Raw genomic sequence first — 18344 nt, 5'->3', positions numbered from 1 at the left:
ATGACGTCATATTTTTGTGAAAGTTCAAAACTTAGAAATATGTTTTTTTTTTTAAAGGGATATATGTTCTAAAATACCCTTGAGATGTTTCAATTTCACATTATTTTTGTCTATAGATATTTTTGGTAGAGTATCCATGTCGGTAATAGAATTATATCGAAATAATTTACAAGTATAAGTCAACAATGAATAATGATACAACAACACATCGATGACCACACCTATATTAAATAGTGTAGTACAAATAAGGTGGAGTTGATTAAAACATTTTGTTGAGTTGAATAGTTAAGTTGAAAATATATATGACTTTTAAACACTTAGGTGTCAAAAGAAGATGATCATGATTCTTGTGAACGCTTAAGTAATAAGGATTAATTATCAATAGATGACTTTTGTATACATATATATAAATTAATTTGGGTATTAGATCTTACCAAATCGATTAGCAATGAGAAGGGGTAAATAGGTCAATACAAATACACTATATAGTAGTATTTGATTTTTGTAATTGTTTCAATCGAACGTACTCGGGGCGTGAGTATCCACGAAAAAGCCAAATAAGTTGAGAGAGAGAGAGGGGACAAGTGTCATTGGGTCTCCACGTGGATGTCCCACTTGGCATATGAAAACTCTATTGACCGTACGTTGCTGGGTTTGATGGTTTTCAATGGTCTTTGTCTTCTGCATTTTTAGGCTTCATTCTATACTCTTCTGCCAAGTTTAGCACAACGTTTTGAGCCTTTGATCGCACAACGTTTTGAGCCTTTGATCGCACAACGTTTCTCATTTACAACCGTGACTAAAAAAAAGGCAACTTAATTAATAAGCATTTGCATATTAACAACGTGGCAATTGAGACTTCTTCTTTATTTTATTTTGTTTTGCAATATTTTCTAGAGTGAACAGTTGTTTTTGTTCGTGATAGCGATTAAATATATTTCTTTGATCGCATTTTATCTCCTGAGAAAATTAACGTTATGTAACTGCATATTATGGATTTATTAGTCTAGTTTTGATTTAGAATTTCCCAGTAAAAGAAAACACAATTATAGCACAATGATGGAAACGTTATATATGTAACTCCAGATTAACGTTATGTAACTTCATATTATGGATCTATTAATTCTTTAAATAAACAAATGATTATTGGGTTTGGCATGAATCTATACTAGTATTAGTCACACATTTTGGTTTTTTTTTTTCTTCCTCAAAGCTCTTCTTTTCCACCGAAACAAAAACAATATACGTTTAAATCCAATTAGTTAGCACACCCAACAAAAAATAACCGAAAACAGAAGTAATACAAGATAAAGAGTATTAGAGTAAAACAAAGAGAAACACACTTCTCTGGTCATGTATAAATACACCGCCAAATTTAAGTATGAACACAAAGATATTTTATAAAGCAAACACAGTCACATGTTGGACGGTTGAAGTTCTCATCAAAACATCGACAATCACTTTTTTTACCGTCCAACGGAAGTCATCGGTTCCGTAATCGTCAAGTTACCTGCAGATTCTGTAATCTCCGTATCAAGCACGTTTTTGTACGTCTCGTACCATTTTCCCAACTTCTCGGTTCTGACAATGTCCAGGAGATTATCCGGAAGCTCAGAAACTCCGTCCAAGATCTTAACCACCGTAGCCATATCCGGCCTAACCTCTTCAGCTTGGTGCGAGCATAACACTCCTAGCTTCAGAACAAGCTCGAGTTGTCCCTTGTCATGATCAGGTCGGATACTTTCATTCACCGCCTCTACTATATCGCCGTTTTCCCAACGATTAATCGCCCAATCCGCAAGAACGACCTCTTCAGGCTCTGCTCGTGGCTCAAACAGCTTCCTACCGCAAGAAACTTCAAGCATAAACACACCAAAGGCATACACATCTGTTCCCGTGGTTGGTCTTCCGGTTCTCATGAGCTCTGGTGCCATGTACCCGAATGTTCCAGCTACTCGAGAGGTTTGAGGATCATATCCTTGATCGTATAGCTTAGCCAACCCAAAATCTCCAAGACTTGCATTCATCTTGTCGTCGATTAGGACATTTGCAGGCTTGATGTCTCGATGAATCACGACTTGTACCCACTCGTGATGGAGATAGGAAAGTGCGGATGCAACGTCTTTAATAATCTTGAAACGTTGAGTCCAAGAGAGCTGTTCTTGATCTGATCCGCCGTAGAGGTACTTGTCAAGGCTTCCATTGGGCATGAAGTCATAAACCAAGTAGAGCTCTTCTTTGTATTTGCAATAACCAAGAAGCCTAACTAGATTAGGGTGTCTAAGACGACCAATAGTTGCTATCTCGGCCAAGAATTCTCTCATTCCTTGACTCGAACCATGAGAAACCCGCTTAACAGCAATTGTTGCAGCTGAACCTGGAAGTGTGCCTTTAAAGACCTGACCAAACCCTCCTTTGCCTAGAAGTTGTTTGAAACCGTTTGTGGCTTTAAACAGTTCTTTGTAAGCAAACCTATGTGGTCCATTTTGAATCTCCCACTCCTCTAAAACCTCTTGAACCTTTTGGTTTCTCCTATATAAGAAGAAACTAAAAGCTGATGCAACCATTGCAACAAAGAGAGCCAATGCCAAGCCAGTCGCCCAAAGAATCCGATTTACTAGTGATTTTGGCTTGGGATATGGAGGAAACGTCGGTATCCCAAAATCCAGTTCTGGAACAATCAATGTGGTAAATCTATACCAAATCCAAATGTAGTGCAGTGCCCTAACCGAACCCGTCGAGGCTGAGAAGCCGACATACATTTTCTCCAAAAGATGCGGTGACAGATCTTGGTTTAGCGAAAGAAGTGGCTGCTTTGGGTAATAAGACTCCTCTGGCGATGATAAGGTGACATTAAGCTGTTTCTCCTTCTGGCTATACAAAATCGTGACTCGGAGTAGATTTCCACTGATCAAAGAAAGATTTCTAAATTGACCTTCTTGATCATAATAACCAGCTGGAGCAGATACAATAGACTTCATCCCATTTATGTTGATACCAACATGGTTATCATTAATGTCGTCAAATTCATCATCTTTATTTATGTCCAGCTCCACAGCGAGGATATGATTTGAGCTGTTCCCGTTATTTGCTTCATTGAAGATTCCAAGGTACTGATCGGCCGATGCATCAGGAATGCCTCTTGTAGGAGAGATCACGAAGGCCATACCGTGAGAGCCTTTGTGCCTATGCTCAGGGGCAATAGCAAAAAAGAAGGTGAAAGAAAAATCAGTCATTGCACCGGTGAGGGAATTCTTGAAAAGAAATGGCTTGTCATCGAATCCTTGACCATATGCATGCTTCGTGGTACTCGTCAACGTCCTGAAACCTTTGAAAATTCCAGCAGATCCCTCCCAAACCAGCTTGCCATGGGAGTTTTCATTACAACAGAACAAAGCAAGGATCAAGAAAATTACTCGTAAGTTGATTTTGTGAGACATCATCTTTCATCGATGAGTTGAGAAACTAGGAGCTTAGTTTATATTCTGAAGAGCATGATGGAAGTCAACTAAGCCACAAAAAAGCGCATGAAGTAGTCAAGCTCCACAAAGGACTAAAATTAGAAAGATTGCTACAAGTTGCAGAGTCAATGCTTCGACATCAGTTAATTAACCAATTTGTATCTTTAAGAGACTAAACTAATGACTGTAGACACACAAAAAACATATGAAATAGTCAAGACCTGCAAAGACTTATAAGTTATAACAGAGAGCTACAAGTTGCAGGGTCAATGACTGAAATCAATTAATTAACTACTTAGAGACTTAATGGTATCCCAAACCTTCATGAACCATGGAAGAACCAATAAACTAGGTAGGCAAAATTACTTTTTTATGTTTTGGTCAGAAGATAATATTCCACATCAACATCTTACAATAGTAGACCCAATATACCTTATGACATCTGTTCACTACAAAGTCACAGCCTTGTTTAAAATATTTAAGATGAAATAACTACACCAGAAATCCTAATTAACTAAACCAGAGATGAGAGAGCCCAAACCAGGTTATTAACCGGTTAATCCTGTCACACGAGCGCATTACGAACGTAGCCAGGAGGGGCGTTCTCCTGTCATGCTCTCAAGTTGATCCTGAAAGAAATTTTTTGCTTAGTACCATAATTGTCCAAATGTCACATAAAAAATGTCCAACACGATATATTCTTCCCATAATTGTGTCTATGAGGCTCTTACGATCCAACTCTCCTTTGCAAAGCAGGCTTTTCAGCTCACCCACTACCTTTTGACTTTCTTCTAATTTCATCTCCAACCCTTTTATAATGTTCTTTTGCGAGGAACATGATTTCTCCAACATGATTATAAGATCTTTCTGCGAGGAACATGATTTCTCCAGCATGGTTATATGATCTTTCTGTGAGGAACATGATTGCTCCAACATGATTATATGATCTATCTGAGAGGAACATGTTTCCTGTTAGAGACAGAGACATAGACATTAGAGACAGAAACAAACACCATTAATGATTCGTTCATTTGTGACAAAAGGATATAAATACTAACCTCCAAAGATTTTGTTTTGGGAATTAATTTGTCCTCCTGAACAATCTCACAAGCTTGTTGGTCTTTGTCTTCCTCAAGTGAAACCACCTTGATCACAAGAGAAAATAATTAAGAAATCACTATAAATCAAATGTGGAGAGAAAGAGAATAAGTGCTAGGAAATCACTATAAATCAAATGTGGAGAGAATGAGAATGAGTGTTAGGAAAGCTTACTTGGGTTGGTGATGCAGGTGGAGGTGCAGATTCTGATTCTACATTCTTCTTAACATCGAGAAGAACAATTACATTTGTGTTAGTCCCACCAGAACAGAAGATAACTGTATCTACCTAAACCTATTTTCTCAGCTTGCAAAAACTTTATCCAATTCTTTTGGAAGATAAACCTCTTTTTTCCTTTTTCTACGCTCATGGTGATCTCATGTCCTACACCATCTCTACCTACCAACTTAATTTTAACTTTTGGGACATTGTCCTACACCATCTCTACCTTTCCACTTAACTAGTCATATTATCAATGAATGAGAGATGAGGAGCATCTTACATACCTTTATTTCCACGACTTCTGAACTACTCAGGGCCTCCAAAATATTCTGGACGTTGTTGGTCAGCTCTGCAAGCTGCCAAAGTTCAAAAAATTACTGTTTTTTTACCGGCAGTACACTCATTCAACTAAGACTACTTCCAAGGTTGGAGTAGTTAGGTCACACAAACAAACACAACATTTTAAAGCAATACCGTTATAGAATAACACATACTATAATTTATTTTGGTTATATGTATTGCATAAAATTGTCGTTGTTGGATTCATATCTTACTTTGTCTCTTTTTCTCTAATACTAGGAAATGTTATTTTGTAATTATATACTTTAAAAGAGTTTAATAACTTATTTAATAAATTGATTATTTAATAGTTTATATCACATAAATATACTTTTTTCCTACAAAAATTTGAAAATGTTTCCCTCAATTATTGTTTTTTACTTTTCTTCGTACCTTCAATAGTATTTATACTATCCAACAAACGCAAGAAAATTAACAAATTATATATTATATTATTTAGATTCAATTATGAGAATAAATATTATCCATGATATTTGATCCAAAACTAAAGACACTCCGAAATATTTGATGAAGTCATATATTGAAATCATATGGGAAATGATTCAGTTGTACTAATATAAGTGAGATCAAAACCTAACTTATGTATATTTACAAGTTTACAACAATTTGTTTTTGATAAAGTAATATGAATATATATAATATATATGTTAATTAACTATATACTAATAAATGATACATGATTAGAATACTATTAATAAGTAAATATAATTTGAAAATATTTAAATAATAACTTCATGTGAATTGTTTATTTTAAAATGAATACAAATATAAAAGCAAAATAAGAAATACACTACATATGACAAGTAAAAAAAACGATACAGCATAATGTTCATAATATAGAAAGAATATACTTGTAGAACTAATATCCCAAAAAAAATCAAATGAATTATTGGTTATTCTTATTGGTGATAATGAATTATTCCCATACATGATAAGTTTTATATATTTTCTATATAAAACCAGGCCAGACATATGTCAACAAATCCAATATCTTAATTTACTGGAAAGTTGTGTCTGAAACATTAAATTTAAAATCTAATCAGAGAAACAACTATACTCATCCGTTTGGTTTCCCCTATGTATTTTGATTTAGTCTCTGATGAGGTTCTGTCACAGCCTCACAGGGTATAAGAAGAAGTCGTATTTATATGGATCGGAACGTACCGTTTTTGCTAGACAGAGGGTATTTCGTAACTTCAATAGCATAAGATTGGAATTGAGAAAGCTGATGTTAGAACGAACCTAATGTGAACTATTTGTGATGATGATCTTGATCATACGTTTTATCTGAATCTAGTCTTAAGATACTTGGTGTTTTGTTCTAGTTTCTACCCAGCAGATTTAGGTCTTGAATCATACCTTAGGTGACATTTTACGCTTTTGAATTGCTTCAATTGTATTACCAAGTCTCATGCTCATATGACTCTAAAAACTTCTACTTCAAACCAAATCCTCTGTTGTTGTTTATGTTTTACCTTTTTATTATGTTACAACACTCAAAATCAACACCACCAACCATAAGTGAAGCAAAAGCCACAAAATAAGGAAACAAAATGTTCAAATCAAAAGAGATCACACAAATCTGTTAAATTCTTTTCTCCCAACTGTCGAGGCAGAGGAACCAATGCTCAAATTTCCTACTGATTTAAGTGTCTTGTGTTTCTCAAGAACCACACCTCCAGGTGAACCAGGACCCCTTTGGCTGCTGCTGTTGCTCATGACCAATGACCCTTTGTTCCATCTAAACGTATCGAGACCTTGCTGTTGTGTAGGGGGAAATGACATTCTCCTCTTCTCGCTGACAGGTGTACCCATCACTCTCTCCTTTGGATTGCTGTTTGGTCTGACTTTTGCCTTCGCAGAGACTGTTGGAGCCATGTAACTCGGGAATGGAGGGCAGCTTGTGAGGCTGTCATCATCCTTGAATGGAGAATCTTGACCTCTTATTAGTCTTCCTCTCGAGTATCTTGATGTACCACTGTGGATGTGTCTGGATGGAGTGAGCAGTGTAGACCTCGACGATCTGGGTGTTGAACTGTCAAAGTGGTTGTCAAGCCTTGTATGGTGTTTTTTGCTTGACTGAGACAGAGGACTTGGACAGAGTCTTGATGGTGTTAGCCTGAAATCTCTTAATGGTTGGCTATAGCTCGGTGCAGGACTAGCAAGAGGATGCTGCCGGTCCGCCCAGTTCCACCATTGAGGGAACCCACCTGAAGAACGATTCTCCTGAGTATACTTGGGACTGTTTTTCCACAACTGCACAGAGATAGAGACGTTAGCAAAAACTGCATCAACATGATGATGGCATGAGGAAGGAAGGATTGAGTATTTACCTTGCGAGAATATGCATAGGCCATGGATCTTTCTCTCTTGATGATAGCCTCAGTTTTTCTCAGTGATCTTGCATCCCTTTCCTCTTTTGTCAGCACACTGTCATCCCAATTATCATTACCAGCTTCAGATGCAGCCCATTTGGCTTCATCTTTCTCAACCTGAGCTTGGTTTTCCAACATTTTGATGCGACGTGACTGGATCTGTGATTGAACACGGACCACTTGTTGCATGTACTTCATTGCATTTATCGTCTGACGCTTCACGCTGTATCCTCTCACCACCCCTTGAAGCCTGACTAGACCTTTGAGAGCTCTGAAACTCTTCCTTGCCTGTTACACTCTTAAGTCAGTAACTTCCTTGTCTCGGACATAGAGGCTAGTGTAATAATGTGCAAATCTTGAAACAGAAACTTATAAATGTGTATACGTACCATGAAACCTCTGAAAGCTCCTTGAATCTTTGTTGCAGAAGCATGTTGAACCGAAAGTGTTGGCTCTGGTCTATGAACAATCTCCCGTCGCTGAACAGCTCTAGGCGAAACCGCTCTTGGAGAAGGGAGCTTAGGCGTAGTGGGTCTTGGAGCATCTAATCTTGGTGGGTCTGGTCTTGGAGAAGGTGGCTTAGGCTTAGTGGGTCTTGGAGCTTCTAATCTTGGTGGGGCTGGTCTTGGAGAAGGTGGCTTAGGCGTAGTGGGTCTTGGAGCTTCTAATCTTGGTGGCTCTGCTCTTGGAGAAGGTGGCTTAGGCGTAGTGGGTCGTGGAGCATCCAATCTTGGTGCTTCTGCTCTTGGAGAAGGTGGCCTAGGCGTGGTAGGTCTTGGAACATCCAATCTTGGTGGGTCTGCTCTTGGGGAAGGAGGCTTTGGCGAAGGAGGTCTTGGAGTGTCCAATGTTGGTGGCTCTACTCTTGGAGAAGGTGACTTTGAAGAGACGGCTTGTGGGGAGGCACCTCTTGGTGAACTTGGTCTTGGAGAAGGAACACTGGAAGTGGTAATTCTCTGAGAAGGTACTCGAGTAGAAGCAGGCCTCAGAGAAGGAGGAGCATTGGCAGAGGCTGATGATGGCTTTGACCGATCATGGGGCTTTGGCGAAAGAGATCTTGGAACTTCAGCTCTAGGAGAAGGTAGCTTTGGCGAAAGGGATCTTGGAACTTCAGCTCTAGGAGAAGGAGGCTTTGGCGAAGCGGCTCGTGGTGAGGCAACTCTTGGAGACGGAGCCCGAGGAGAAGCAGGCCTCAGAGGAGGAGAGACTGAGAATGGATTTGGTCTCTCAGGAGTAGGAGGCCTGAAAACAAGATTATGATCTCTCGCAGCCTCTCCCAAGATCTTTTCAATACTACTAGGCTCTCGCTTCCCAAAACCTTTCTTCCTTTTTTCTTTTCCACTCTTTATCTCTGTTTCCTGTTGCAAGTAAATGGTCACCAAGAGCCAAAAAGTAACTCATCAAAAAACTCCTTAAATCCAACATCTTTGCAATCTTAAGTAAACGTTTCTTATAGAGCAAAACAAGCTTACATTGCCAAGCTTCTCTTTGGAATGTGGAGTAAAAACCCTTTTGATTGCAGAAAACCAACTTCCTTTCTTCACCATTTTTCCAACATTACTTTCCTTATCTGTCAACACAATTCAACAGAAGAACACAACCTTTGTTTTAAAGATCTATGCATGGAGAGTTTTAAGACCACTACAACAGTGTATTGCTCAAAGGAACCATTTCTTACCGAGACAGATGGATAAGATTTTGGGAAAAGGCGTAAGTTAGCATGATTGCTCTGTAGCCCAAGAAAAAAACTCGTACCTGCATGATCCAAAAGAAACTGCAGTTAAAAGACAAATGAAAGAAAAATTAAAGGCAGATCCAAAGAAACTCAAATACAGAAACTGCCAAAGAGAAGACGAGAGAGAGAGGGGTTTCTTTGAGTTTGTTGAGCTTCCATGAAAAGTAAGTTTTAACTTTTTGACAAATCTTAGCTCAACTCTTCAGATTAGGTGAACTAACTAAATCAACACAAAACTTGCTTGCTCTATTGTAACAAAAGAGAGAGTGAGAGACACACACAGAGACAAAGAAGACAGCTTTTAAGTTGTAAAATTCTCAAATTTAATATGCAGAATAATATTAGAAAACTGAAAAAAGTTTCAATTTTGCCTAGAGAATTTTACTCAGAGAACAAAAACAAGTCACAAGTGAGTTCTCTCTCTGTCTCTCTCCCCCCTCAAGTATCATGTGTTTTGTTTCACATCCCAACAAGAGTAGAGAGACACAAAGAACAAGAAAAGACAGATCTTTTGAAACAACCCAGAAAACCAGAAAGTGAAAAACTATAAAATCAAGAAACAGAACTAAAATAATCATCACTAAGCAACACGAATTACTAACCTCGAGTCTGAAGTTTTTTGTAGCTTTACCCCTTCTTCTAAATCTTCTCAAAAGAAACTAAGAAAGAGAGAGAGAGAGAGAGAGGCAAGGGGCAGAGAAGAAAGAACTCTTGTCTGGTAAATTTCCCTTTTCTCTTTTGTCTATCCTCTCCTCTGCTTGCTTCCTCTCTCAGCTCTCTAACGCACAATAAAGAAATAGTATTTTAAGAAAACATTAATTAGTCTTCTAAATACTAATCCTTTTTAGTAGTGTTGTGTGTGTGGGTAAAATGACTTTGAAAATGGTTGAAAAGTCTGCAACTTTGGATCTGGGTCTAGTTGGTATGCCAATGTAAATTTTGAAACTTTTTTTCCTTCCTTTGCTGCTTTTTGTTTCTCTTACTACCTTTTTTGGATTTTAATCAAATCGATTTTACCATCATGAAGAGAGAGAAAGAGTTGTTCACTTTATCTCACTCAATGTTGGCTTTTTTACTAACCACAAAACTCAAAAAACTCATCCCTAACCAAACAACGGTAACACAATTTTCTTAGTGGACGACTAATATGTTAGATTAGTAGATTTTATTGGATCATTAATAGCGTTTAGTGGGGAGACTTCTTGATAACTTTTCATCTCCAAACGTAGACAACAACTGATTTAACCCTTTTTTTTTTGTGTGTACCATTTCTTTTAGTTGATAGGATGTGATGTCGAACTGTACTTTTCAGTGTTACCATGAAAATAATTATTGAATGAATTTTTTTCTAGGTAATAAATTTGTTTTAGGCTAATCTTTTGTAAGTTTAATAAAAGAAAGACGTCATAGTTGCATCATTAAATAAACATAAAGCTTTCCTATTATAATCAAAGACAGCAACAGAAAGAAAAGCAGAAGCAGGTCTCAAAGAAGAACTATGCCCATTATTATCGTTTCTTAAGTATATGTGTTGTTCCTGCCCCCGCCCAAAGAGTATATATATATTTTGTAGAATTTTTAATATATTTTTTAAGTTTAGTGGAGAGACCCATTCTGATTTGTTTATTTTATCCGGTGTATAATATACAAATCATAATTAGGACAGTCGCAATTTAAATTTTTGTAAACGACCAACAAAAATACTATTAGTATGAGTTTTTTTTGTTTGGTATCGACAGAATCTGATGAAATTTTCATAGACGAGGTTGATTCTCTTTGTTGTCTCTCATGACTTACGCGCTCACATCTCGCGTGTGGTCGTCTCACTTTCTTGCCGTCATTAATTTGTGCAGTACTTGCCAAATGTGTTAGTTCACGTGACATGGACCAATCAGTGTTCTCCTCTTGGACATGTTGGGGTTAAAGTGGAGTAGTATTTTGAACTTATTAGAGCCGAGGCAGCGTGGCTGTACTAGTGTTGTTTCATGTTATGGGGCGGGATAAGGTTTCTTCTCAACAAGACTCGTCCTAGCTAGTTATTGGTCTAGATATGCGAATCAAATGTATCGAATTAGACGGTACCAAATTACATATATATAGTCCACGGACTTGGGAAACATAATTTACTTATTCGGGTGTTAAAAACGCATATAATTTTCATTTTATCTTTGGAATACAATTCAAAGCAAGAATATTATAAAATATTTCAACTAATTAGTGATAAGACAATTCTTCTTCCCATTCATTCCCCGTCGTCTTCGTATGCTGCCCACATTTGCTCGTGTGTGTGACTTAATTATTAATTTTCATCATTAAGACCTAACCTAACCCTACCTATATATGATACCATCATATATTCTTGTGTCTAAGGGGATACCCAACATAGATAATTGACCTCAACTGGTTAATCTCAGTGGCAGGTGCTTCACAAGAAGAGGAGGTTCTTTGCTTCTTGGTTCTTTTACTTCTTGTAAGATTTTAGCTTGGTTTCTTCTGTTCTTAATAAAGGTTCTGCTCTCTTGCGTTCTTTTACTTCTCTTAAGATTTTAGCTTGGTTTCTTCTGTTCTTAATAAAGGTTCTGCTCTCTTGCGAATTGGGTTAAAATTTTTTGTTATTGTATTATCTTTGGTTTCTCTTGTTTTGGGTTTAGTTTCCGGGGAAATCTCTTCTTCTTCCGACTTTAGACTCTGGGGACATAAACTTTGTCCGCCGGCATATGGTTCCCTCTTTTGGGCGTTGTATTTCACCATGATTCTACAACAAAATTCTAATAAAAATTTCAGATGACAAAAAAAAAAAAAAATTGACCTCAACTGATAATTAATAAAATTAGGTGATCTATAGCCATATTTCTTGTACTCTATATCTCTTTTTCTTTCTTTTAATCTCATAAAACCACAACAACATAACTTTATGTCATATGGTACACAGTTAAGACTTTTATGATAACCGTAGAAAACTTTTTAATGTGTGTATGTTAGCTTGTTAGGTTTTGCTGGTAAGAATCAGAAGAATATAAAAGTCTAGTATTACTTTACATGTATTTAGGCAAAAACATTAAAGAATTCACATCTAACGTATATGTATTTATTTATGTAGCATTAACCAAATCAAATATAGTTAAGTTTATTAATTGGTATTATATTTATATATTAATACAGAGTTAAATAAAGTATCGATAAATTTATATTTTATTGCTTTGACGGTGACATTTGGACTCAAACATTTAGCTGTTGAAAAATCGAAACATCAAAACTTCAAATAATATTAACTATAGAATTTCAAGTACGATCCTCTATCTTCTTGCAACAAAGTCGAAGCTTCATATGTTTACTTATGAAATGTATAAATGCAATTTCCATAGCCTGTAAATAAGAAAAAGTTCATTTGAGATCAGACCAAACAAAAGTTAGATAATTGTTTAGACTTTAGAGAATAATAAATAAATAAAAAGATGAAAAGGAAACTCACTAGGATCAGTTACGCTAATGAAAGCAGAGCCTTCGAATTGGCAGCTCCAGAAATCTCTTCCTAGAGTTTGGTAGTAAAGATTCATGGCAACAGACGCAGTACTAATGAGGCTATCTGGAGAATAACATGCACCTCCTTTCGATATAATCTTACAATCGACTTTCGAACACGCGTAGTCTATGTTTTGTTGAAGTTTATTGGTAGCCGTAGAAGGTTTAGCAACACACCATTTTCCGGGGCTCTGTAACAAAAGATCAAACTCAAAGAGCATTATACAAAAACATTCTATATAACTTGTCTGTTTTCAATTAATTATGAGTAATCTAATTACTTGCATCTGCCTTGACTTCCATGAAATTTCCTTTTGTAAGAAAAACATGAAAAAGAAAAAACACAAAAATATTACAGAACTTGGAATATCTTACGAAATTAAGATTTTGAAATGATCTGTAACGTCCGGTCCGTATGCATCGCTACAATCGATGTATATACATTGATCGATATTGTAATTATATATTAATCACACATGATGATTAGTTGTGATTACCTGACCAAAGAGATAAGAAGATGATGAAACAAATACATATTTGTGCTTTAGCCATGTTTGATTTTGTTTGACGTCTGAAACCTCCTCTACAACTTTGTTTAAAACTATAGGTTAACCCATTACCCATCTTTTATTTATAGAGAGATTTGGAATAACTTGGAATAAATATATATCAATTTTAAATTTTAATTATGAATTATATAAACAGAAAATTAAAATAATATATTGTTTTATAGTAAATTTTCAATCATCTAGTATCTATAACAATTTATATATACAGATAAAATTCGTGATTTTTTGGTAATTTTAAAATTTTAGTTTTAAGACTATAATAGTTTGTGCCAACAATTAGATATATTTTAAGCTAATTGTATGATATATATCCCACAGCATAATTAATATTAATGTCTATATAGTAAGTACTATAGTTTCTTTGCATATTGTAATTCTTATTTGCCAACTTTTACAGATGTTAGAACTACCATTGTTTTTTACAAATGACACATGTCGTAATATCTTGGGTAATTTATCATTTCTAACTTCCATTGTTTTTTCTTACTTATTTGACAAGAAAATTAGAAGAAACAAAAAAGTTACAAGGTTCCTCATAGTTATAATTTTGATCTAATATTTACTGAAAATTGTAGATTAAGGTTAAAGGATGTCTTTTTTTATATATATAAAGGATATAGAGGAAAAAATTACGCAAAACGAACAAGAAATAGGAAATTTGAGTTTTCCGGATTTGGACTTACAATTAGTTTCTCTACAGAAACATAGACATTGAAGTTGTTTGACAAAAAAAAAAAAAAAGAAGACATTGAAGTTCTGCCCCAAAAAAAATACATATACATACATTGAACTTTGCCCAAAAAAAAAAAAAAAAATACATACATTGAAGATGTCATAACACTATTACCATTCATAAGCTGATTTTTATTATGGTTGTAAACAATTAATATCAAAATGTTGTGTTTTAATCCTCTATTGAAATAGTGTAGTTTCAGCTTTTCCGATTTGAGAATGCGATCTACATTGAAAAGAATCGACCTAGTTCTTGGTTTAGTGAGGAGATATACAACTCCGGCAGTTCCATTATATTTGATTACTTGCTCGGGAAAAAAAAAACGGTTTTACTAATTTGTGATGTTTGTTCAAAAAAAAAAAAAAAAACTAATTTGTGATTTAAAAAATGGATAACTCCCTTGGAATACAATTTAAGCCACAATATTAAAATACTTCAAGATTTTCAGCTAAAGTGACAAGACAAATCGTCAAATCTTCTTCCCACTAAAAAAACTCGTCTTCACATGCTGTCACATACTCACATTTGCTCGTGTATGTGAACTAATAATAAGTGTGTGTATGTGTTAATTAGGTTTCGTTGGCAAGAAAAATTCACATCTAACGAATGTATGTACGTATTTATGTAGCATAACTAAATCAAATATAATTAAGATTATTGGTATTATATTTTTATTACTACTGAGCTAGATGAAGTGTTGATAAAATTATTATATTTTATTATTTTGATAATGACATACACATATCAAGACTCAAACATTTGAATGTTGAAAGATCAAAACTTCAAATAAATATAAAATTTCAGGTACGGTCTTCTATCTTCTTTCAAAGTCGAAGCTTCATATTTTATATGTTTTACTTACGAAATTTATAAATGCAATTTCCGTAGCCTGTAAATAAGAAAAAAAAATTGATTTAAGTTTAGACTAAACAAATTAAAGTTACATAACTGTTTAGAGCAAAAAAAAAAAAAGGAAACTCACTAGGATCAGTTACGCCAATGAGACCAGAGCCTCCGAAATTGCAGTTCTCAAAACGTCTTCCTTGAATTTGGTAGTAAAGATTCATGGCAACAGAAGCACGACTGATGAGATTATCTGGAGAATAACATGCACCTCCGTTCAATATGATCTTACAATCGATTTTCGAACAAGCGATTTTATGTTTTCTCGAAGTTTATCATAAGACGTAGAAGGTTTAGCAATACACCATTTTCCGGAGCTCTGTAACAAAGAACAAACTCAAAGACCATTAATTATATAAAAAAACAATTTTATGACTTGACTGCACTTATGAGTAATCTAATTACTTACATTTGCCATGACTTCCATGAAATTTCCTTCTGTCAGTAAAAAAAAAAAACATGAACAAAACACAAAAACAAAATATTACTACAGAACTTGGAAAATCTAAAAAAATGAAATTGTGATTTTGAAATGATCTATAACATCCGTATGCATCGCTACAATCGATGTATATAGATTGATTGATATATTGTAATTATATTAATCAAACATGATGATTAGTTATGATTACCTGACCAAAGGGATAACAAGATGATGAAACAGATACATATTTGTGCTTTAGCCATGTTGGATTTCGTTTGACGTCTATAGCTTTGCTATAAACTAGGTTAACCCATCCCCCTCTTATATAGAGAGATTTGGAATAATAAATAGAATTCTTTAATATTATGAAACTATGAGAGGGTATATATTAGCATATATGGTTGAGTATACATATGTATCTAATAAAATACTTATTTTTCAAATCTTGCAAAATTTCTCATTATTATCAACAGATGTTGCATACTTACTGATAGAATTAAATTAATTATTTATATTAAAAAGTGTGTTCAGTCACATTTTACCACATCAATCATATTTAACTATTAATAGTTTGTAACATAGTAAATTTTTAATCCTCTAGTATCCAAAACATTTAATGATTACAGAAAAGTTAGTGATTCTTTGGTAAATTTTAATTTTAGATTTGAAGACTATAATACTTTCTGCTAACAATTAGATATATTTTTAAGCTAATTTGTATAATATATATCTCAACATAATTAATATTAAAATATATATATATATATATATATAGTACTTTAGTAGTACTTTTCTTTGTATATTGTAACTTTTAGTCTTTTATTTGTCAACTTTTACAAATGTTACTACCATGTTACTACCATTTATGTTTTATTATTATTTTAGTTTAGAAAACATGTGTGAAATATCTTCGGTCGGCTATATATATCATTTCTAACTTACATTGTTTTTTCTTACTTACTTTGGCAAGAAAATTAGAAAACGAAAAAAAAAAAAAGTTACAAAATTTATCATAGTTACCATATATTCTAACATTTACTGAAAATAGAAAAATTATCAAAATCAAACCAAAACGCGAAAAATAAATCTCTTGCTTTTGAAATACAAAAATGGAATATATGGATTCGCTCGAACACCATTATAGAGCAAGAGGCTTCTTATCCTATGTCTCTTACTGATATCTCCCAACTACAAAAGATTAAGGTTTTAGCCTTTTAGGATGTCTTTCTCTATTGGTTTAAGGACAGACACGCAAAATTTATGAAATAAAGAAACAGGAAAGACTGTTGTAATCCGGATTTTGGATTAAGAAGTAATTTTCCTACAAACATATACATTCAAGGTGTAATAACACTGTTCGTAATCTGATTTGTATTATGTTTGTAAACAATTTCAATTTTTTTTTTGTTTTACTCCCTTAATAAAATCAAACAATCTTGTTCAGCCTTCCCGGTTACGAAAGAGGTTTACTTTGGAAAGAATCGACCTAGTTCTTGGTTTAGTGAGGAGATATATGATTGATTCATTTATCTCCATTATCTTCTTGTTTATGGTATTAGGGAATAATTAACTTTCCTTTGTAACTTTGTAACTTTTTAAACTTTGGTATCTTTGGATCTCCATTTTTGTACTTTGATTTGGTTTGACTGAATGAAATCATGTGTTTGTCCAAGAAAAAAAAAAAGAAAGAAAAAGATTAGTTGTTCGGGAAAAAATGGTTTTACTAATGATTGATGAAAAAAGATGGATAATTGAACCTTGGAATACAATTTAAGGCACAATACTAAAAATACTTCAGGCTTTTCAGCTAAGGGACAAGACAAACCTTCTTCCCACTATAAACTCGTCCTCACATGCTATTGAATAAGATGATTTCCTATAAATTAAATTTAATAATGGTTTTGACAATGATATAAAACTCAAACACTTAACAATGGAACCATTCAGACTTCAAAGTACATTATATATCATATATATATAATATCAGAACTAGAGTGATTTGTTTTGTTTTGTAACATATACGCAGCTTTTACATGCTTTACTTATTAAACTGATATTTGCAACTTCCATAGCCTGCAAAAACAAACCAAAAAATAAACTGAGTTTTTGGATCACATAAACCAAAAGTTACATTATTGTTTAGAGTAAGAAAAAGAAAGATAATAAAACTCACTAGGATCGGTTATGGCAATGAGACTAGAGCCTTCGAAATTGCAATTTCCAAAGTATCTTCCCTCGGCTTGGTAATAAAGATTCATGGCCACAGAAGCCATATTATAGAGATTATCTGGTGAATAACATGTACCCCCGGTCGATACAACTTGACAGTCGATTTTCGAACAAGCATAGTCTAAGTTCTTTTGAAGCTGTTTGGTCGTCGTGCCAGGTTTAGCCACACACCAAAACCCCTGGCTCTGCGACAAAGAAGCAAACTCAAAATGTTATAAAAACCATATGATTTGATTTCCTTTTAGTTACTTTCTCAAGGCATGTACCTGCGCATTGACTCTCATGAAATGTCCTGCTGTAATTGTAAATGAAACTGAAATTGTTAAAAGACGTTTGAAATTCTTACAATCAATTTAAGATGTTGCAAATAATCTTAAACTGATGATTAGATTACCTGATGAGATGTATAACAAGATGATGAAAGAAAGACATATATGTGCTTTAGCCATGTTTGACTTCGTTTGACCTCTGAAAACTCCTCTATGAATTATAAGATTTATGCTAATGGCTATAAATATTTCAAGGTGATAATTTATTGTATAATCCAGAAGTAATTAAGTATTTATCAACAGACTCTTGTATTTGCCCAATTTTACAAATTTTTATTTATTAGTAATAATTTCTTACAACACATGTGTCATATCTGAGATTTTTTACATCTACAGTTGTGCCTAATTAGATTATTTCTTTTAACTCAATTTATTGATCACAAT

The 18344-nt window shown here is 34.3% G+C and overlaps 2 protein-coding genes, 1 long non-coding RNA gene and 3 pseudogenes across 8 annotated transcripts; all 6 read right to left on the bottom strand.

The window, feature by feature from the left end:
* Window positions 1-1282: 1282 nt before the first annotated feature.
* LOC104784391 (putative L-type lectin-domain containing receptor kinase V.3 pseudogene) lies at window positions 1283-3566 on the bottom strand (annotated as a pseudogene). Its single transcript, XR_015597688.1, has one exon. The product of XR_015597688.1 is annotated as a putative L-type lectin-domain containing receptor kinase V.3 pseudogene (transcript).
* Window positions 3567-3814: 248 nt separating this feature from the next.
* On the bottom strand, window positions 3815-4986 carry LOC147946369 (uncharacterized). Its single transcript, XR_015597689.1, has 3 exons — window positions 4734-4986; window positions 4520-4606; window positions 3815-4430 (listed from the first exon to the last, which is right to left on the bottom strand). It is a non-coding gene; the product is annotated as an uncharacterized LOC147946369 (long non-coding RNA).
* Window positions 4987-6561: 1575 nt separating this feature from the next.
* On the bottom strand, window positions 6562-10426 carry LOC104782899 (protein IQ-DOMAIN 14). The gene is made up of 6 exons (XM_010507960.3): window positions 9854-10426; window positions 9195-9271; window positions 8989-9086; window positions 7906-8874; window positions 7475-7804; window positions 6562-7397 (listed from the first exon to the last, which is right to left on the bottom strand). The coding sequence occupies exons 3-6, from the start codon at window positions 9061-9063 to the stop codon at window positions 6714-6716; spliced, it is 2058 nt and encodes a 685-aa protein (XP_010506262.2). The 5' UTR covers window positions 9064-9086; window positions 9195-9271; window positions 9854-10426; the 3' UTR covers window positions 6562-6713.
* Window positions 10427-12344: 1918 nt separating this feature from the next.
* Window positions 12345-13355, bottom strand: LOC109132564 (glucan endo-1,3-beta-glucosidase-like; annotated as a pseudogene). Its single transcript, XR_015596209.1, has 3 exons — window positions 13248-13355; window positions 12724-12982; window positions 12345-12617 (listed from the first exon to the last, which is right to left on the bottom strand). The product of XR_015596209.1 is annotated as a glucan endo-1,3-beta-glucosidase-like (transcript).
* A 1417-nt stretch (window positions 13356-14772) lies between these two features.
* On the bottom strand, window positions 14773-15766 carry LOC104782898 (glucan endo-1,3-beta-glucosidase-like; annotated as a pseudogene). The gene is made up of 4 exons (XR_015596208.1): window positions 15611-15766; window positions 15388-15416; window positions 15058-15297; window positions 14773-14964 (listed from the first exon to the last, which is right to left on the bottom strand). The product of XR_015596208.1 is annotated as a glucan endo-1,3-beta-glucosidase-like (transcript).
* A 1549-nt stretch (window positions 15767-17315) lies between these two features.
* On the bottom strand, window positions 17316-18148 carry LOC104782897 (glucan endo-1,3-beta-glucosidase-like). 3 transcript variants are annotated; one of them, XM_019244356.2, is made up of 4 exons: window positions 18026-18148; window positions 17898-17923; window positions 17576-17816; window positions 17316-17475 (listed from the first exon to the last, which is right to left on the bottom strand). In XM_019244356.2, the coding sequence occupies exons 1-4, from the start codon at window positions 18078-18080 to the stop codon at window positions 17441-17443; spliced, it is 357 nt and encodes a 118-aa protein (XP_019099901.1). In that variant the 5' UTR covers window positions 18081-18148; the 3' UTR covers window positions 17316-17440. The 3 variants fall into 3 exon arrangements, with proteins under 3 accessions (XP_019099901.1, XP_010506261.1, XP_087367232.1); XM_010507959.2 differs by having other exon boundaries at window positions 17898-17926; window positions 18026-18147; XM_087511106.1 differs by having other exon boundaries at window positions 17898-17944; window positions 18026-18116.
* Window positions 18149-18344: the final 196 nt, after the last annotated feature.

The sequence above is a fragment of the Camelina sativa genome, chromosome 4, assembly GCF_030686135.1.
Source record: "Camelina sativa cultivar CO46 ecotype springtype chromosome 4, ASM3068613v1".
Taxonomy (NCBI): domain Eukaryota; kingdom Viridiplantae; phylum Streptophyta; class Magnoliopsida; order Brassicales; family Brassicaceae; genus Camelina; species Camelina sativa.
The sequence above is the reverse complement of the archived record's forward strand: the minus strand, read 5'-3'. Positions and strand labels throughout refer to the sequence as shown.